We start from the raw sequence: 20,325 nt of genomic DNA, 5'->3' as shown, positions 1-20,325 counted from the left end.
AACGATGCGAAGGGCTCTATGTGTCTACAGAGTTGTGGTTACAGAGTGGAATAAATGGGGCTTCGTGGAGGCTTCCATGTTGATACAGTCACCCAAATTGGACATACTTTCACATTTTGTAGCGCAGCCGGAGGACTGAAGAAAAAATAAAGAGGAGGAATCAGTGGTTGCTCCCCTGCATACTGTTGTTACCCTGCGCTAGCAACCAGTCATGTTCAAGCATATTGATTAGTATGAAAGAACTCAAGAAGAACTCCCCATCGCCAAAGGGAGAAAACGTGGCGGGGAAAGAAAAAATAATGTATGATGACTGCATAATGCAGTCTACAAAGCTGCCACTAGATGGCACTAAATCCTACACACTGTAAACACTTGATTCTTCGTCACTTGATTCTTCGTCACTTTTTGCTGCATATAAGTTTGTCATACTTGAAATGTTCACATTCATTTTTCTGTCATGAATTTTGACATGTTTTGGGAATCTCTTGTATTTCTGTGGATTCTGCAATGTTATTTATTGTACACATTGTGACATCATTCTGAGTTTTTACGGAAGCACCAGTGTTGTGTAAAAGTTGTACTACAGGCGTGTTATAGGCATGTTGTTTTGAACCAGTGAATCATGAATGATTTTTGCTAAAATGTTTTTTTCGATGCAGCATACGGCGGCTGGTGCTGAGGGTGGCGGTCAGTCCCTTGTGTCACCCGGATCGTGCCTGGAGGATTTCCGCGCCACACCATTCATAGAGTGTAACGGCGCCAAAGGCACCTGCCACTACTTTGAGAATAAGTACAGCTTCTGGCTGACTACAGTGGATCTCAACCGACAGTTTGTTCACTCGCAACAGCAGGAAACCCTGAAGGGAGGCCAGGAACGCTCCAAAGTCAGCCGCTGCCAAGTCTGCAGCAAAATTTTATAGTTGGAGGAGGAGGAGCCACAGAGCAAAGGACGAGATGAAACTTAAGAACATGTGACTGACTAAAATTAAGCCCCTCCCCCACTTCAGCGGGTAATTTCAGGGTTGAATTTTTTTAGGAATGAAAGGTTTACGAAAAAGACGCGGCGAGTAGGAGGGAGGGGTTTAAAAGAGGGTGGTCCTGCTGTGATCCCTCTTTTCTAGAATATCACTGACAAATGGTGCTATTGTTTTTGTTTATTTTTATTATTTTTTTTTTTGTTTTGTTTTGTTTTTTTCGATGTGTATTTTCTCGTTGCTGTTTTGGCGGGAATCATTCTCGGCTACCTCGGAGAGCGCCGCCCCTCTGGTCAGCACTGAACCGTGCATGCATCAGTGCAGCTTCAGCTCATCCAAGCTGATTTTATTGAACCAGATCTAAAAATGATCCCGCTTCAAGGTCACACGGATAGGAAAATCCTGCACCTTCTGTCAATTTCATGGTCACGACAGCAGCTGCAGTCACACATTATTTTATTCTCCACCTTTCTCGTGTTGTTTCCTTTTTTTTTTTTTTTTTCTGACAAGAAAATCAGATTGCACGGAGCTGAGGTGACGTAAAACATCACAGTGAACATTAGTCCTCCTGAGGAAATGAAAGTGTCTGAGAAATTAACACAACCTCAGGCTTCTTCAACTTTATGTTGTTTCACATAAAAATGTGTCTTTATACAAACAGTTTCAAACATTGAGCTCTTTAATGGCAAAGGCAACACTAATCTGTACCACCTGATCTAAAGCAGTGCTTCCTTTTTCCCTTGGGGCCCCCCCACACACACACACACCACATAAAAGAAAGTTTGAGTCCCCCACAATTGTACAAAAGAAACACAACCCCCCCACCCCACTTATACATGAGAAACTCTGAGCCCCTCCTCTCATACAAAAGAAACTTTGCACCCCCCCACTTATGTAAAAGAAACGCCGCGCCCCCTTCCCCCAACACATATATAAAAGAAATGTTGAACTCCTCCACAGTCATATAAAAGAAACAGAGTGCTCCCACTTATACAGAAGAAATGCTGTTGACCCCCCCCCCCCCCCAACAGTTATATAAAATAAATGCTGAGGCTTTCCCAACACTTATATAAAAGAACTTCTGAGGCCCCCCAACACTTACATAAAAGAAAAGCCGAGCCCCCTGCCCCCTCAACATATATAAGAGAAAGGTTGAACTCCTCCACAGTTTTATAAAAAACAGTGAGCCTCCCACTTATACAAAAGAAATGCTGTGGGACCCCCCCCCCACACTTATATATAAGAAATGCAGAGCACCCCTTCCCCATATATGTGTAACATGAAAATAAAGACTATGAAAGTGCCCTTCATTCACTTTTTTGAGTGTATAATGTAAATTAAAAAGATTGCTAATTAATGTGAACACTGCAGCCAATAAATATGATACTAACATTTCAATTAAGGAAACTTAACATCTTTAATGTAAAATAAATAAATAAATAAATAAAAAACAAACAAACAAAAAAAAAAAACAAGCAATCTTAATTTGAAGCCCTCACTTATTTTAATGACCATTTTCGGCTTAAATTCTTAAATTGTGGCTTCACAGCGACATTTTTCAGAGCCACTGGTGCACGTTTCTAAACAACAGGAACTCGATTAAACCTAAATGTTCACTGTGGTCGATTACAAACACGCTCATAAAGTCTCTACACAGCAAGTTTAATAAATGTTATACTTATAGAGTATTTCTTTTTTTTTTTTTTTTTTGTCAATACAAATGTTTTCAGTCCCTGCTCCTGACCCCATGCGGCTCTTTGGTGCTACAAAAACAGACGGTAAGTAAGTGACATAGGTTCTTGCAGAAAACGGCACTTTTCCTGAAAAATACTACAAGTACTTGTATAGTGTATTCCGCACAGCACCACTTGAACACGGACACTCGCTCATATATTTTGCACTGATATGAACTCCGATGAGTTGGAACCATCAATTGAGTCTGTTTCTTTTATATCTGGCGCCGTGGCGTGTGGTTTGCATTCATCCCGTCATTCACACACACAGAATGTTAATTATTGCTGTACATAATGCTTATTCCCAAAACAGTTTTATTTTTTTATTTTCTAATCCTCTGATAACAAACTTTTAAATGTTGATTATTCATCAAAATCCAAAGGCTTCACTACAAGCTGATTATCATTTATAAGCTGTTTCCTGTAAACATTTGATCAGTGGAGGTCGGTTGATCATTCCCTGACTTATAACCACTCAGACCGCCGTGTCGCTCTGCTGGTAGCCCAGAGTTTGTGTCATCTTTGTTGTTTTGTAATCTACAGTGTAATTATTTGACTTCAGTCGTGACTCTATCCCCTGGTTTTATTTACGGAGATGTGAGGGAATGGGATGACAAGTTTGATCTGTACATTGAATAATATGAAATCTGAATCTGGAAAATATATCCACCTATTTAACAGACATATCTGTTTGAAGCACCTGTTTAGGGTTGTGATCCCTTGTAAAAGAGTCTTGATTCTTTTATGCATTCTACATGTAAGAGCCTGGTTTCCTCAAAGAGGATCTATAACTGAAGACGGTAATAACACATCTGTTACTGTCGTTTCTGATGTTACACATTTGAAATAAAGTCTCAAAAATTAACATTTGTGGTGCTGAATCATTGTGTAACAACACTTATGACAACGTTCTGCATCATGACAAATGTGTAACTGCCTCCAAGATATTAAATAAAAACAATAAAAATGCATGTGTTTTTGTTATAATGTGAGTTTAATACATCTGTGTGTGTGTGTAATTGAAGAAAATTTGTATGGACTCTGTTGTATATCAAATATTAGTGTGACCAGTGAAATGGTTTTATTTGTTGTTTTTGTCATACAGTGAAGATGTAAATGTCAGAAATCAGCCATATTGTATTTTTTACAGTATATTATATGCAGCTATTTTACATTAATGTAATAAGTTATTGATAGTAATAATAATGGATTGTATTACTGATATACATTAATGCAATAATATAACTATTTGTACTGTTAATGTATTATATGAAGGTGAAATTGCTGCATATAATGGAAAAACAAATGTCTCCATGACACTTTATTGGAAAAAAAATATTGCAATGTAAAAAGTTGGGGAAAGTGTATTTGAAATAAATAACCACAGACCTGCACGAGTATATTTAAGATTTTTTTTGTTGCAAGGAAAAAATGGCATTCCAAACATACAAATTATAAAATAAAATAGTAAGATAATATACTGATGGAAGAATCTAAAAACATAAAGTGCACATTTGAAGTAAGCTGTGCCACGTCAACACACACGTCAAAAATAAATCATATTTTTCAAAAATATGTGACATATACCTAAAAGCTAATACATCATAATAACCAAAAATATATAAAACTACATATTAACAATATATAAATGACTGGCTTTTTGTATAACTAAATATTTGCAATACACTAAATACAAAGTTACAAGTAAGCGAAGATTAAATTTTTTTACACTTATGTTTTATTTTTGTGTACATTATTTGAAACAGCGCGATTCACTTGAACTGTACACGCCACATCGACAGATGGCGACAAAACCTCAAGTACCCACAGGCTATAACAGGCGAAGAAGAAGCAGTTCTAGCAACGTAGACAGTGTTAGTTGTTGGCGCATCGCGTAGACTGGTTTTCTGTTAATAACGGACAAATTAACAGGTGGGGAATAAAATCAAAGTTAATTACTGAACTAATTACTCGAACATGCTGTTTTGTGTTCATAAAGTTTAAAGCTGTGCACCCGTATGCAGCACTGAGCTAACGTTAGCACCGCTGCCTCTGAAGCTAGCAGGGTATTTGTGGTAAATATCCTGTTTTTAATGATAAATAACCTTCGTTGTTACCCATAAATATGTTTTTAGATAACCTTTGTTGTTAAATAACGTGTTAATTCAGTGGAATCATTAATGTAGTTAGCTAGCACAGGCTACATAACCTGTTAATGACAGGTTTATTATATAATTTATGTTAATTGAATTCAGGTGATTTTTTTTTTTAAATCACATTGTTATAATTGTAGCTCACTACTTATGTGTATTTCTCGTCTCTAGTGTTAATTTTGACAGCTTATTTAGTTTTACTCATAGAGGCTAAAATATTATTTAGTTTTAATCATAATTTAGTCACCTGAATTGTTTTAGTTGACTGAATATCATAGGATCTTAGTCAACTAAATCTAAACTATACTAAATCTATCATTTTTATTTGACTATAAATCTTATAATTAAACTTCACTAAAACTAAAGCAATCTAGATGACTAGATTATGGCTAAAACTAAAGTGTGCTGTTAAAATTAACACTGTTTATCATAGAAATAAAGCCTTTCCCGAAAGACTTGATTATCTTTCCAGTGTCAAAGGTCAGAGTTCATCCTCAAAACAGCTGTCCTGGGATGAGCATAATTCTTAAAGTTTAATCCCTCAGAAAAAACTGACCCACCACCACATTTAGTAAAGAGAAGAATAAACTATTCAGCATACGCATGTAAGGGTTATTAATGATTAGTTGAGGACCTATTTTTGACTGCATTAAGTTACAGATTTGAGTGGTTTAAATATGCTCTAAACTCGTATTAAATCTGAGCAGTTGGATTTATTGGTTCATCAAAAACAAATTAAAGTCCTTTTTTTTTGGTCTTCATCACTGCAGGGACGCTGGAATTTTCTGACACCCACTCGGACATGTCCTATGTCTTCAACGATTCGTCACAGACCAATGTGCCTTTGCTGCAGGCCTGCATAGATGGCGACCTTCCCTTCGCCAAGAGGCTCCTGGAGACAGGATGTGACCCCAACATCCGTGATAACCGTGGCCGCGCTGGGTTGCACCTGGCTGCCGCCAGAGGCAATGTGGACATCTGCCGTCTTTTGCACAAATTTGGTGCAGATCTTTTGGCGACAGATTACCAAGGCAACACAGCACTGCACCTGTGTGGACACGTGGACACAATACAGTTCCTGGTGTCCAACGGACTGAAAATTGATATCTGGTAAGAAAAACGAGATGATTTTAGGCCTTTGCTGTCCCATCAAACAGTTTGTTAATAAATAAGGTTATGCCAATATTTTATTGAGCTACTGGAGTGTCTTTCATTTGTTGGCCTTCCTGTCTGACAGCAACCACAACGGCTCCACTCCTCTGGTGCTGGCAAAGAGACGCGGTGTCAACAAGGACGCCATTCGTTTGCTGGAGGGGCTGGAGGAGCAGGAAGTGAAAGGTTTCAACAGAGGAACACACTCCAAACTGGAGACCATGCAGATGGCTGACAGTGAAAGGTAAGCACACCTGTATGGGGCGATGTAGATGCATGACAGATTACGTAACCACTACATGGCTTTCTACCGCAACTTCCTAAGTGTGAGTTACATAAACAGTATTGTCTGCAGGTAACAAAGCTGATCAAAACTTAACTTCCTCATGTTTGAACAAACAATGGCGGTGTGGATCAGAGGACTTGTTGGTTTTTGTCACTGTGACTGTAACTGTTGGTCAATTCCACAGCGCCATGGAAAGCCACTCTTTGCTGAACCCAAACCTGCAGAGCAGCGAGGGCGTGCTGTCCAGCTTCAGGACCACTTGGCAGGAGTTTGTGGAGGATTTGGGCTTCTGGAGGGTGCTGCTGCTGCTGGTGGTCATCGCGCTCCTGTCGCTCGGCATCGCCTACTACGTCAGCGGGGTTCTGCCATTTTCCACCAGCCAGCTGGAGCTGGTGCACTGAGGGGCGTGGTTTGCAGCCAAGCATTCTTTTGATTGGCTAAAACAGTAATCCATCTGTTTTCACTTCCATTTAAAGAAGGAAAAAAAAATAACACAATAACGTCAAACCTTTCAAGCTGCTGTTAAAGACAATGCATGCTTGTTTTGTTTCATACTCCTGTACATTATGTGATTTTGTTGTTGTTTTTATTTCTCTCCTGTTACAAATTTTATTTTGCCCATATTTTATGTGTGCATTTACTTTTTTATTATCGATCACTATTTAGCGCCATTTCCCTTCATACTGTTTCTTTCTGAAACTAACTTTGCATTTTTCTTAGTCTGTTTTAGTTCAAGCTAAAACACTTTTTGCTAACCCGCTAACTGAATGTTGATGTTCCTGTTATTGCCTGCTGCACACAGTTTAGAGAAGTAGCTTGTAGCTGAAAAGTACAAACACATTCAGCTTCTTTCAGATCTACCATGTTGTGAAGATGATGCTTATAAAGTGCAAGCAGATTGTTGATTATGTATTTTTACAGTGGTCGACCAGTTTGGATTTTTCAATAGCCAACCAAGTAGATGTTGACTCATAAATAGTTGAGAGGGGAGGGGGGGATCCCGCATTGGCGTGTTTCCCACTGTTTCATAACACCCACTTCCACTGTTTTGAGGCACCTTTCTATATGTAAACTGACATGTGGATGAGTCCAAGTATCGTTCCACAGAAACTGCAATAACAAGCTCACTTATCATATGTGATATAACTGCAGATGGGTTTTTGTTGTTGTTTTTGCCTCATGAACGTATTCATCTGCCTTGGCATTTCATAATCTGTCTGACTAATCAGTCTACCACTACTTTTGTATATTCATTTTATTTTACTTGTAGATACATTTGTTGCAGCTTCTCTTGTCCTTTGTGTACAGTAATTAGTTTGGCCTTCATAATTTAATATTCAAAGTTATTAAAGTCGTGGAGTTTAATTCTGCTCTACAAGATGATGTTATGGTTTTTGTGTAGATTGTTGTTTTTGCCTATCTAACAATTTTCTGGCCAAACCAAGTACAAATGCAAGAAACAATGACAATAGTGTGTGATAGTTCAAATTAAAAATGCTTCAAAGTTGGAGTTTATTTAGTTTTTCTTCTGAGAACCTGTTGGTGGACAGGTTCTGCACTGAGGTGCCGACGTGCACTCCAGCCTGAAGCCTGCACTGGTGGAGGTTGGCTTAATGACACAGCTGCTGGACTGGAACAGCAAAGGAGCAGAAACAAGTTTATGGAGTCATAAAGGCCACCAGGGGGAGCTTGTGGCTGTCCACGAAGGTCAGGTCAGATCTGGGAGGGTGACCTTTTCAACATTTTGAAATATACATTCTTACCTGTTGAGCCCTAAATACTAGATAATAGTAATAGTGGAGTAAGTGTCTCCACAGAATCAAACTGGAAACACCATTTATTATTGTTTTGTGCAGTACTGGACATGGTGCAATGGTTAAAATAAATTCGTTGAAAGAAAAAACTTCTTGTCAATCACATGCCGGTCCACATGGTGTCAGCAAGGCGCAGTGCAGTATGTTCTCATGTAATAAATATTCCAAAGAAAGGCAACAACGTCTCATAATTTAAGAGACCTGAAGAAGTTTCTGTAGGAAGTATTTTAAACATACGGTCAAGTGGGAGGAGGAAGTATTGGGTATATATATATAACAATAAGGATACCGGCTATCGTTAAACGCCGTAGAAGAAGAAACAAAGGGAAGAAGGAAAAACGGTGGAATGCTAATTTATTGCCGATTAAATGGCGAATTTCGTACATGTTGAGTTTAAGCGGCGAAAAATAACATGAAATAGTGATGTGAGCTGGAAACTACCATCTGCACCATGAATCTAAGAGGACTCTTCCAGGACTTCAATCCCAGGTAAGCTAGCATTAGCATGGGCTAGCGCAGTGGCTAAAATACGAATTCCTGTTTTCTCTGTTGGCGAAATAAAGCAGGTTTCGAATATGTGTTTGTAAAAATAAAAAAAAAGTGAGGTTTTGTCCTCATTAAAGTGGTTGTTGGCTGAATAGTGGGTGTTTAGTCAGTAGGCCTGACGAGCAGGCTAGCTAGCTTTGGTGTTTGCTAGCGATGCTAATGTGCTGCATTTTCACCAAATATGTTTAATTAATATGGTATAGAATTGTAAAGGTCCATAAAAGGCACACCAGTTCTGTCAAAATAAATGTGGTTGCTCAATTGTGACTGATAATTTCTCGTCACATTTGTCAAACTGTGCTCTAAACTAAAAATTAAACGGTTAATGACAGATTTTTGTTTTTATTGGGTCACTGTTGTTTGCTTTTTTTTTTCTTTCTTTTTCCTAATTGTTTATTTTATTATTTTTTAATGCATTGTGTTTTTGCTTTCTCTTGAGGTTATCTGTTGTTAATTCACTTTTTTGTTGTTTTTTAAAACTGGTTGAATATGTTTGAAACTTAAAGCAGTCTTGGATCTCATTTTTAAATACCAGCAAGGCCTCACCCTCATTCTCAGGAAGTGCTTGTAGGTTCAGTTCATGCTGAAATCACCCCACTCTAGTAACACAATATTTAAATTCAATTCTGACATGGTCATGTAATAAACTATTTATACACACCAGTGACATAATACTCAAGTTTTGTTAGTGAAATGATGTTTTAAGTTCAGGGAATGTAATTGTCAAGTAAAAAGTCCATTGAAGGGAGAAGAAATACATCACACTGGTTGGCCCCTAACTTTAAACTAGTCATTCTTAGTTATTTGAAAAAAGTCATGGATAGCTGGACTGGTGTAACTTTACCTGGGGCGAGTTCACAGTGGGGTGACTTCACTTGCTACCGCAGGTTCTTGCTGTTTGGGTCTCTGGGTTTCTCTTTGATATATGCTTTGGATCCATTATGACATCAGCACCCCTCAGTTCCTGTTCCTATTCTGTGTGTGTGTGTGTATATATATATATATATATATATATATATAAAGTCTGAATGGTTAAAGAGAGTTACAAAAGGCTATCTGTCCTCGTTTCCTGTTGTTGCAGTAAGTTTCTGATCTACTCGTGCCTGCTGCTCTTCTCGGTGCTGCTGTCCTTGAGGCTGGACGGCGTCATTCAGTGGAGCTACTGGGCCGTGTTCACGCCAATATGGCTGTGGAAGCTGCTGGTGATCATCGGGGCCTCTGTGGGCACCGGAGTCTGGGCTCACAACCCCCAGTACAGGTAGACATGTCTGCGTAATTTTATTTTCTAGAACCTTTTAATTTATTTTTCCTCTCTAACATGTAGTTGTTCTTGGCTTCTTTTAGGGCAGAAGGGGAGACATGCGTGGAGTTCAAGGCCATGGTGATTGCCGTGGGGATCCACGTGCTGCTGCTGATGTTCGAGGTGCTGGTGTGTGACCGTGTGGAAAGGGGAAGCTACTTCTGGCTGCTTGTCTTCCTGCCGCTCTTCTTTGTGTCACCGGTCTCTGTCGCCGCCTGTGTCTGGGGCTTTAGACACGACCGCTCCCTCGAGGTAAAGAATATAATAACATGGTGGCAGAGTCCACGCTGGGTCAGAACTTTTCTTTCTGTCATGAAGTATGAGGTTGACGTGCTGTTCTTCCTCTGTCAGCTGGAGGTTCTGTGCTCAGTCAACATCCTGCAGTACATCTTCATCGCTCTGAGGCTCGACAGAATCATCAACTGGCCCTGGCTGGTGAGACACTCACAACGTCTGTCTGCTGGATAAAATGTGGGGTCATTTTTAGGATAAATTCTGGCAATTTCAAAAATAGCTGCACGTTGTGGTCTGAAAGCTCGATCTATATTTGTCCTGTAGGTGGTCTGTGTCCCACTCTGGATCTTGATGTCCTTCCTGTGCCTCGTTGTCCTTTATTACATCATCTGGTCGGTCCTCTTCCTCCGCTCCATCGACATCATCGCTGAGCAGCGGAGAACTCACATCACCATGGCGATCAGCTGGATGACCATCGTCGTGCCACTTCTCACATTTGAGGTGAGTTTAATCAAAGGTCCAGGGTCTTTATTTGCGTTGACTCTCGTCAGGAGGAATGGTGGTTCTTTTCCACGTATCCTTATTTCAGTTAAGGTCTTGCCGTGGGAGGGAACAGATGGCGCCGTGATGCTGGTTTTGCATGTCTGTTAGTCTCTTAAACTTTATCCCACGTTGTGCTTTTATAACGCGTTTGACTCATTTTTTGTGTCCGTGTAGACCTTTAATTCTGTAACGTGTCTTCAGATCCTGCTGGTGCACAAGTTAGACGGTCATAACAGTCTGAGCTTCGTCTCCGTCTTCATCCCTCTCTGGCTGTCCCTCATCACGCTCATGGCCACCACCTTTGGCCAGAAGGGCGGCAACCACTGTGAGTGTTGATTGAAGAAAAAAGTATATGTAGTATACACGTGTGTTTGTTCCAGTTACAAGTGATTCTGATTGGCTGTCCCTCTCGCCGTCCTCATAGGGTGGTTTGGAATCCGTAAAGATTTTTGTCACTTCCTTTTGGAGCTCCTCCCCTTCCTGCGGGAATATGGTAATGTCTCCTATGACCTCCAACACAGTGAGGACCCAGAGGCGGTTGAGGATCTGCCTGTCCCCGAGCCGCCCCCCAAGATTGCCCCCATGTTCCACAAGAAGACTGGGGTGGTGATCACACAAAGTCCGGGGAAGTACTTTGTCCCGCCACCTAAACTCTGCATCGACACGCCCGACTAAGGCATGTAAGGGTTTTTTTTTTCCTTTTCTTTTTCTTTTTTTAGCCATTTGGGTGATTGTTGACATTCTGACTCACGTTCCAGGGAATCTGACCACACAAGCATCTGAGGCCAATGTGATCAGAGAATCTGAATCTGTGTGTGGACTTCAGTTTGTGACTCAGATCTTAGGTTCAAGTTGCCTACATTTACTTGCTGTTGGGACCATTTGAGAGAATCTCCAGTTGGATTCCGTGGACCCCTGTGGATTCTGCAGGCCCACAACACTGGACATGGCGCTCTTATAACCCGTTCCATGGGGAGACTTTGTTTTTGTAAACAAGACAAACTGTCAGATTCGGGACCAGAGCGGAGACTGTTGAGTTTAAAGTTTGACAACAAGCTGAAAAAACCCCCCACTAATATCAACATAAGAGTTAACTAGCAAAATGGGTAATTACAGCTACATACGAGCTCCTGTGGTTAAAAACTGTTGGTGACACTGGCGTCAACGGTCCGGATACAGTCTGTGAGCATCCCAAAACCAGGTCTGGGTTTTGTTGCCTTTTTAATGCCTTAGACCAGAGCTTTTCCCTGTCGGGGATACCTCATCTTTCTCTCCCTGCTTTACCCACAGCTGACTGCCTCAGTCAGAGGAGCCGGGTTGGGCTTTAAAAAATGTTGGAGTGCTTTCGTAAAAGCTTTAGTACTTGAGAGCGTAAAAATCATTAAAGTAAATAACTTGTGAATTAAAAAGTGGGAAAAAATTTAGGTATTGTACTTATCGCAGTGTTTCCTGCAAAATATTTTTCTAAAAACACTTCCCAGGGAAGGAATATTTATTACACGGCTTTCATTTGGCGTCCACGTCAAAAATGATCTAAAATTGGGACTTTGGTAGATTGTAGATTTTATTGGATGTTACACGCCAGCAAAATTTGTGCTCGATCTCACAATTTTTCTTCACGATTGACGTCTCCTTTACAGAAAAAAAAAACAACAAAAAAAAACCCAATTTGGTCTGGTTTAGCGGTGGGCGGTGCTCCTGGATCGTGTGTGGGGGCAAAAAACCCTTCAGTATGTCAACACGTGGATGTCAGTTTTCCATTACAGGATGTTTAAAATACTCTGCCACGGATATAAGCTTTTTATTTTTTTATTACCCCAACAATCTCAGCGCTCTTTCCAAAAGCTAATTAGAAGTCGGGACTTGATCTGAGCACAATGTGGCTTTAGCTGTTAAAAAAAAAAAAAAGGCGGTGGGGGGGAAACTGCAGTTTTTCTTTTTTTTTCTTTCCCCAGTTCTGGTGAGTTCAATGGTATGCTGCACAGGCTCATTAATGTACCTGTGCATGTGTGTTTCTGCTCTTCATCCTGTGTGCACATTTTGTACAGATTTTGTTTTACATTAAATTTGTTTTTGTCTCCTTGTGTTTGAATGTTTTTTGCTCCAACAGGAAAGTGAGTGAACTTTATTTCCATCAATAAAGGTTTGTGGTCAGGTCTGGGAGTGTGCACTGGTACAGTGTGTCACCACATCTACCACTGTATAGAACCACCCCCCAATCCTGGATGGTAACCAGCCAAGCAGACAACCGGTGAGTGCTCAGGTTTCTGGTAATCACCTGCCACCCTCAGTGACACCTTAGACACAGTCTAGTCCTCTAGAAACGGCAGGAATGCACTTTTTTTTTTTTTGTTCCAGTACTTATTCTGCCTTCCATACAGATGTCTGGTATTGGGGGTTTATTTGTCTTTGGAAATACCGCCACCCTGTGGACATTTGCGAAAGTGCATAGATCACATTTCCTGTTTACTTCCTGAAATCCGTTTGGGTGAGTTTGATGGCAGCTGAAAGAGGTCGTGAAACTCAGTCTTAAACTCTTGAGCGTTGGATGTTATTTGTCTGTTGAATTGATATTTTGTGTGGGATTATTATTGTCGGTAAACTCTAGTAGATTGGGGTTAGCCACTGTACTAATTCTGTATTTTGGTGCAGTTTTACAAAGAGATTGAATCTGTGAAGGTCAGAAAAGCAGGCCTTGTGGATTTATTGGGATTTCAACCACCCATCTAAGTGTTGGCTAGCTGTCTGGTCCCGCACGCTGAGAGGGACCACAGTACAAGGGACGCGACCACACATACTGAAACAGAAAAATCAGTTTGGTATGTCACGTTAGACACTGGGCGTTATATGATCAGAGCAGATGGAAAAAGCTGCAGAATAAAAACTTTTATTCACTCATTTGTTTAAAACAACAACAACAAAAAAAAAAGGTGGATGTTGACTGACTGGTGGGCGTGTCCTTATGAGAGCGCTCCGGGGGAACAATACAGCTGATAAATGGTTCTGCTCAGAGCCGGGCCCAGGTTCCTGTCAACGGGAAAGAAAGGACAGAGTTTACACGAGTGGACATCGTATCGCCTTGCATCTTTAGTACACGGCATTAAAAGGGGAAGTTTAAAAACCTCTTTCACATTGTAACAGAAAAAAATGTACGAAGAATAAATAATACATTTAATGTGTGTTTTGTTTTTCCTCTCTGACCTCCTGAGTTTTCCGTATCTGATGGAGGACAGGAGTTTCTCTTTCTCCTCTTCTCTGGTGCAGCATTCATAAGCTGTTATAAGACTGGGGGGGAGGGGGAAACAAAACTATTTACCAAAACTAATTCATAAAAAAAACATCACTTTTGTTTGTGTGTTACCGGTAGGGGGTGCTGTAGTGGTTTAGGATAGCAGCTGCTTTGTCTCCAGACAAACCGCTGACCTGCATCAGTTGTCTGGCAAACACTTCTCTCACTGTCTGACACTGAATTAAAAAATAAAAATTAATATGTAGTAGTGGCATTAATTTATAAAGCAGGATAACAAAATAAAATGAGCCTCTGTTGTGTGAACTCTTGCCTATAAACTACACATTAAACATCCCTCAAGAGGAAACATGCATACTTTGTCCTGACTTTTCAAAATAAAAGCCTTAGGCATATTTTTAAACTTTTTTTTCCCCACTGTAATGTCCCTAATGAAGTGGTTTGGATAGCTTAAAAAATGATAAAATACTGTGTGCCAACCAAAACGGGAACAAATCTTTAGTAATAACTTTATTTCAATCTTACAAGGTAATTAATTTAGTGAGTTCTTGCACATGGTCTTGTTTGACTGCAGATCTGCATGTTAAGTTTTACACCAGATGTTCTTCCTGAAGCAGCACTATATTACTTAATAAATAAATATATATTCTTGCCTTGTTTTTGACGGCTCCTTGATTGAATTCAGCGAAAGACATAAGCGAGCAGAAAGGTCTCCCTGTCTGCTGTTCCTCACGCGGTGCATCCCCGTCCAGCCCTCTGGAGCAACATGTCAATGTACAGTTCTGAAAGAACCAAAGGGGAAACATCAGAAGACGCCGCAACAGTTTTAATCCCACTGGAGCCATTACAACGCAGATATCAATCATTATTTTATTTTTCAAACTCGAACAAAGACTCCAGACGTTCCTGAAGACGAACTGATGGAAGTAAGAGCGGCTAATCCGCTGAGTTCGGGTTCAGACGTTCGTTTGCGTGGTTTCACCTGGTAGAGTTTTGTCAGGTGTCGCGTCATGACTGTGAGATAGGCTGCAGATTCCCGCACGTCCTGAACTCTCTTCACAAAGAACCCGTCAACCACCTGAGAGGAAAAAAAAAAAAAACGTATAAAATCCGGTTCCAAACGCTGTCACGGACCGTGTGCACGTGCGCGCACTCTGACCTGCGTGTTGACGATGGCTTGCTGCAGCGTGGCTTCAGGAATACTGAGGTGAGCGGCCGCCACGCCGCTCTCAATCAGATAGATGGGCTGCCGCAAGCCACACCTCTTCAGGCGAAACTGATGAACGTGAGACAAAAAGTTGACACGTTGAAAGGACGACACAAATTTCTAATGTTGGCAAACCAGAAATCAAATTAAATATTAAGATTCTAAGCTTTATTTTCCAGAAGGGGGCAATCTGAGGATTTCTTTTTTTTTTTTTTTTTTTTTTTTGGAAGTTGTGTTGCACTTTTTGTGTGTTTTTCAGAATAAATTATTCCTATAAATCCATAATTTGATATGTTTCTCATCCTCTCCTGCCTCCAAAAGGTCAGAGGTCAGGTTCACATCACAGCGATAAGGGAGGACACGCCCACTAACCTTCTGTTCCCTGAAGCGTCCGTCAATGATGCTGCCGCACAGGTCATCCATCCTCTTCCTCTCGATGATGTAATCCAGAACCAGCTCCCTGCCCGCCGGAGCGCGCAACTGACCTTCAAAATACGACTTAAATCACTTTATTCACACCAAGTCGAGAACAAAATAGACTAACAAGAGTCACAGCGTGTTTCAGTGGTTATGAATCATCTTCAGTGGCTTTATTAAAATAAAGCCACTAAAGCTTCATAGTTTCTTCTGTCCTTCACAATAAAGATCTTTAACATTAAAACAGCAGCTGCATAGTAATGAGTGTTATTTTGAAAATCAGAGTGCTACCGTTAGCATCTTCACTGACTGAAAGCTTCCTTGCGTAGTTACCTGGAACAGGTGCGACCTTTTCCCGCGCCACCCACAGGAAGTCACCAACGTTGAGCTTCCTGACGTCAAAGTTGACGCCGTTTCTCTGGAGTTCTTTCACCAGCTCCTGCTTACGGTGGTGGCTGGCCCTGCACGTGCACACACAGAGATGCAGAGGTTACGTACAAACTGACGCGGGCGGGCAATCGCTCGGCGGCCGTACCCCGTTGTCTCTATGACGTCCACACACAGCACGATGTAGTAGCTTCCAGGAGGAAGTCGTCCTCCGTTTGGCTTTAGGTTTGAATACTGTGAGTTTGGGAGGTTCCTGCCGTCTGGCTCGGTCCTCATCTGTGTCACGCACTCCGGCCGCTCTGTGGGGCTACGGAGGGGGAAAAAAAAAAAGATGCTGAGTGTGCACGGAGACAAAACTCAAACTTCAGCTGCTGAGAAGAACTGACTGCGTCCTCTGGTTTTCCTCCTGCTCCTCTTCATCACTGCAGGTCAGATCCACCACTCCAGGACTGTCTTCTCCGTCCCCGTCTGGTCTGTTGTCCGTCAGCCGCTCTGCTGAATCCAGACGCTCCGCCAGAGCCAGACCTTCCTCGGTCAGAGAATACCTGACACAAAAACAGAAGCGTGGTGTCGGTGTGTGCCGTCTGACCGTTTGCTGCTTTGAGCTGTTCGGATCTCGTTTGTGCACCTTGCCGGGTTGTGGGTCTTTAACACCAGGTTCTTTTGGATCAGGGTGCTGACTGAAGACCAGGCTGTGTATTTACTGCCCGGTTCAGGCTACAAAAAACAAAACACCACAGGTTACCAAAAACGTTTCACCACATTAAATAAAATAAGAGGTTTTGTTCACATTATTGTAAAAAGCTGCGCCAAATTCATAATCTGACTGTAATTTTAAGATGTTTGTGTTTCCATTCGTCCTTCTAAATTTTCTGTGTGCATAACCTTTCTGGGAGGTTTGTTTTTGTCAAGGTCACAATGTCTGTTTTTATTCTCCTGTAACTGCTGTTATTTTCAACATTGTCAGTTCTGTTTGTGTTTCTGCTGGATTTTGCTCACATGTCAAAAGCTGTGTGTGTATGAAGAGATCACGTGTGTTTCACTCACCACAGTTAGCGATTTGTCGCATAGATGTTGAGCTTCAGTTTGAAGTTCGTATTTTAACATGTAACCTTTCCCATCTGCCAACTGGAACGACACAAACATTACGAAAAAACAAAACCGTGTGTTTATGTGGCTCAGCTGGGCTCAGCGGTGTGGACGCCAACCCTGCAACAGAGGATTCGTACCTGCGACTCTCTGTAAAGGCTGAGCAGCACAGCATAGCATCCAGACCTCTTCTGGGGCACGTAGTCCTTCTTCCTCCTCCTCGTCTTTCCTTCTCCAGACTCTCCACCAACACACACTCCATTTTTCTGCACACATACGCAGATGGACAGTGACAATTAAAATTACATGATGCTTTCAAGTGATCCAGGATCAGACTGTCCAGAGAAAATCGAGGAGTCTTTCAAATCCTGAAGAGACCAGTTTTTTTTTTTTTTAGCTTTGAGGGCGTCTCGATTTTATTTGTGATAATTTGGGATTATACTGTTCTTAAAAAGTACTTGTTAGCAGCTACTAGGTGTCACCCTCAGCCATCTAGTGTTTGAGGTCATTGTGTACTGTAGTACTCGGAAGGTTTCCTGATTCACGGTGGCCGTTCCTTGAGTGTTTTAACTATTGTGTGTGTAGAAGAAAATGTTATTTACTTTCTTGGAAGGCACCAGGCTGTGGTTGTCAGCTTGAACAGCAGGGGGCGCTCCTTCGGGCAGCGAGTGAATCTTAGCATTTGGACCTGGTCCAGGAGGACACATCGATTTGTTCGTTTCAAATCCTTCAGCTATGTGTAAGGTAATTTATCACAGAGACAGAATCCTTGGACGTGTTCCTCACCGTTCTCTCTGTAGTACCGCTGGAGTTTATCATCCAGTATTTTACAGATCCCGTCTCCAAAGTTCTGCAGGATCTTTGCCTCTTTGGCATTTTGAAGCGGTAACGGATACTTGTTCAAAGAATTGATTGCCTGCCAAAAAATTAAAAAATACATTTTAGAAAAGAAGTGACACACATACGTTAACTGTGTAAGATGTGTACCTAGATACATAGCCTAGGACATGATTCCAGAAACGATAGTTTTTATGGAATGATTTGGTGACTCTTTGTTCACTACTGGAGGCAGCACCACATACTGTAGCAGAAAGCGTAGCATAGAAGACGTCAGCTGTTTGTTATTCCACCACCCACTATTGGACATGTTTTGTTTTTACATTGGAAATGGTAAATTAAATGGACTGCATTTATATAGCGCTTTTCCATCTGCATCAGACACTCAAAGCGCTTTACAATAATGCCTCACATTCACCCCGATGTGAGGATGCTACCATACAAGGTACTCGCTCCACACCGGGAGCAACTAGGGGATTATGGGATTAAGGACCTTGCCCGGTCAGGCTGGGATTTGAACCGAGGATCCTCTGGTCTCAAGCCCAACGTTTTAACCACTGGATCATCCACAAAGTTCATTGAACTTGTACAAGTTTGAATACATGGAAGTAGCAGCAAAACAATTTTAACCGATTCATAACGTAAAAACCAAACCATCAACCGGGTCGTAATGCACTCGGACTGATTCTAGAACCTGGGTATCAATGTGGTCATTAAAAACTACTTTCAAAACAGTTTCCCATTTGTATGGAGGAATTGTTACACTGCTCGTAAACATATGCAAACAACAAACGCTTAGCCTATTTACATCTGTATTTACTCTATATGATTAAAATAGTCAAGCAACACTAAGTAACTGATATTAGATTAAGGCACAAGTGGAAGGACGTCAAGAAAGCAACAGCTTATTGTGTTCACAGCTACATTTTAATTATTATAATGTATTTAAAGCCTTTAAACGTAAGGCCTGAGGTGAAAGAACAGATCTGTGAAAATTAATGGTACTTTGTAAATATTATAAAGCATTTTGCAAATCATGACTGATTTTGGAATTTAAAATAAGTATTTATGACATACTCTGAGTTAAGGTTTTTTTTTGTTTTTTGGCCGGTTTTTGTTTTTGTTGGCAATTTGGCTTGTTTAGTCAGACAGACCTGGCAACCTTCTCTCTAAACAACGTGCTCTAATTAGTGCTCCTGCAGTTAGACACGGACCCGTTAGTTTTGGTGTTTATTTTTGGTTTTTGTATTACCTTCTGGTAGGTGAACTGGGTCTTCAGTCCTCTGTCTCTGGCCTCGTCTCTCAGCTCGGTAAGCCACTGCAGAAACAGCGGGTTTGGACACGATGGCAGGACTCGTTTCCGACCGAACCGAACCTGTTCCGAAGCTGACATCGTTTACTACTGGACAGGAAAGGAATGAGACGGAAAAGTGATATGCAAAAAAAATAAAATAAAAATAACCTAGACTTAGCCAGCATTAGCTCCCGAGCTAACTGAAGCCCCGGTATTCGACACAGTACTCAGTTTCGAAGCGTCAACGACGCTTCGGTTTCTTCATGTTGTTTCGAAACCGGTTCGAAGCGTATAAAGTTTGTTCTGTTAGAGCGATTTCTCCAACAAGCCCCGGATTTATATATATGTATATTTTAAAATGCAACTACTGACGTCTGTAAAGAGAAAACGCCTAAATTAAAGTTCGACTTTGTAAAGTAGCCGCAGAGCCTCGCGCCATGTATTCAAAGAAAGTACTTCCGTCTGTGTTGTCACGTGAATGTTGGTAAAAACTAAAAAAAAATAAAAGTTAAACTAACACACAAACTGTTTCTTAATTTTAGTTATTATTATTATTTCAGATGTTTAAAAAATATATAAACAATTATAAAAAATTGTTTAAACAAATATAAACAATATGATCACCAACATGATGTAGGACTGTGGGTACTCTAGTTGGTTCAGAACATACAAATAAATAAATACATTTATCTATCTTTGATTCAAATGTGGTTGGTTAGGTTTCATGTTAAACACCTTCAATGTCCCACAATTTTCTGTGCATGCATTTCAAATGGATCCTGCAAAGAATCAAATTTAGACCTGAAATGACTTGTTTTAGACTGTAGTGACATATGTACCAGAAGTCCATAGGATAATTTGGGGATTCTGAAAGTGATGTCGTTCTCACGCGGTGAACGGAATGGCCCAATGCATCATTGTTGTTACCCTTTGAACTGTAACACCGTCAACAGTTCTTGCGACAGATTGTGTCTGATGTTTCAACATCTGCAGAGATACCTCACCTAGTCATGTGTGGTAAGGCACAGAAAACTCTTCTTCATCCATACAAAATTCCAACGGAGAAATGGAACCGACAAACTGGTTTGGAATTCTGTGAAAAACAAATGTGT

General features: G+C 40.9%; 4 protein-coding genes across 7 annotated transcripts in view; 3 read left to right on the top strand and 1 right to left on the bottom strand.

Moving 5' to 3' along the window:
* col4a6 (collagen, type IV, alpha 6) overlaps positions 1-3,748 on the top strand; it is a 134,867-nt gene extending 131,119 nt beyond the window's left edge. For all 3 annotated transcript variants that reach the window (XM_034164131.1, XM_034164133.1, XM_034164132.1), the window contains one exon: positions 660-3,748. In XM_034164131.1, coding sequence (XP_034020022.1) covers positions 660-920 — 261 coding nt within the window. In that variant the 3' untranslated portion in view covers positions 921-3,748. The remainder of the gene's footprint in view (positions 1-659) is intronic.
* Positions 3,749-4,528: 780 nt separating this feature from the next.
* Positions 4,529-7,666, top strand: LOC117504751 (ankyrin repeat domain-containing protein 46). The gene is made up of 4 exons (XM_034164249.1): positions 4,529-4,639; positions 5,631-5,970; positions 6,098-6,256; positions 6,483-7,666. Exons 2-4 carry the CDS (start codon positions 5,663-5,665, stop codon positions 6,697-6,699), a joined length of 684 nt encoding a protein of 227 aa, XP_034020140.1. The 5' UTR covers positions 4,529-4,639; positions 5,631-5,662; the 3' UTR covers positions 6,700-7,666.
* Positions 7,667-8,330: 664 nt separating this feature from the next.
* On the top strand, positions 8,331-12,655 carry tmem185 (transmembrane protein 185). 2 transcript variants are annotated; one of them, XM_034164248.1, is made up of 8 exons: positions 8,331-8,601; positions 9,740-9,916; positions 10,003-10,210; positions 10,310-10,393; positions 10,517-10,693; positions 10,937-11,060; positions 11,160-11,415; positions 11,494-12,655. In XM_034164248.1, the coding sequence occupies exons 1-7, from the start codon at positions 8,564-8,566 to the stop codon at positions 11,408-11,410; spliced, it is 1,059 nt and encodes a 352-aa protein (XP_034020139.1). In that variant the 5' UTR covers positions 8,331-8,563; the 3' UTR covers positions 11,411-11,415; positions 11,494-12,655. The 2 variants fall into 2 exon arrangements, with proteins under 2 accessions (XP_034020139.1, XP_034020138.1); XM_034164247.1 differs by having other exon boundaries at positions 11,160-12,655.
* Positions 12,656-13,361: 706 nt separating this feature from the next.
* mus81 (MUS81 structure-specific endonuclease subunit) lies at positions 13,362-19,642 on the bottom strand. Its single transcript, XM_034164246.1, has 16 exons — positions 19,172-19,642; positions 17,869-17,998; positions 17,685-17,770; positions 17,223-17,348; positions 17,041-17,121; positions 16,622-16,710; positions 16,380-16,538; positions 16,142-16,300; positions 15,940-16,067; positions 15,562-15,674; positions 15,142-15,258; positions 14,965-15,060; positions 14,636-14,764; positions 14,097-14,200; positions 13,937-14,020; positions 13,362-13,762 (listed from the first exon to the last, which is right to left on the bottom strand). Exons 1-16 carry the CDS (start codon positions 19,310-19,312, stop codon positions 13,696-13,698), a joined length of 1,809 nt encoding a protein of 602 aa, XP_034020137.1. The 5' UTR covers positions 19,313-19,642; the 3' UTR covers positions 13,362-13,695.
* Positions 19,643-20,325: the final 683 nt, after the last annotated feature.

This window comes from Thalassophryne amazonica, chromosome 23 (assembly GCF_902500255.1).
Source record: "Thalassophryne amazonica chromosome 23, fThaAma1.1, whole genome shotgun sequence".
Lineage (NCBI taxonomy): Eukaryota > Metazoa > Chordata > Actinopteri > Batrachoidiformes > Batrachoididae > Thalassophryne > Thalassophryne amazonica.
Note: the sequence above shows the minus strand (reverse complement) of the source record. Positions and strands in the feature narration are given on the sequence as shown.

Bases quoted from the DNA above. Each gene is read 5' to 3' on its own strand.
- mus81 (XM_034164246.1), bottom strand. From the start codon at position 19,312: ATGTCAGCTTCGGAACAGGTTCGGTTCGGTCGGAAACGAGTCCTGCCA. The intron at 17,771-17,868 runs GTGAGGAACACG...CTCCTGGACCAG, and splicing joins GCGGTACTACAGAGAGAACG to GTCCAAATGCTAAGATTCAC. The intron at 16,068-16,141 runs GTACGGCCGCCG...GTGCACGTGCAG, and splicing joins GACGTCATAGAGACAACGGG to GGCCAGCCACCACCGTAAGC.
- LOC117504751 (XM_034164249.1), top strand. From the start codon at position 5,663: ATGTCCTATGTCTTCAACGATTCGTCACAGACCAATGTGCCTTTGCTG. The intron at 5,971-6,097 runs GTAAGAAAAACG...CCTGTCTGACAG, and splicing joins GGACTGAAAATTGATATCTG to CAACCACAACGGCTCCACTC. The intron at 6,257-6,482 runs GTAAGCACACCT...TCAATTCCACAG, and splicing joins CAGATGGCTGACAGTGAAAG to CGCCATGGAAAGCCACTCTT.
- tmem185 (XM_034164248.1), top strand. From the start codon at position 8,564: ATGAATCTAAGAGGACTCTTCCAGGACTTCAATCCCAG. The intron at 10,211-10,309 runs GTAAAGAATATA...TTCCTCTGTCAG, and splicing joins GACACGACCGCTCCCTCGAG to CTGGAGGTTCTGTGCTCAGT. The intron at 11,061-11,159 runs GTGAGTGTTGAT...CCGTCCTCATAG, and splicing joins CCAGAAGGGCGGCAACCACT to GGTGGTTTGGAATCCGTAAA.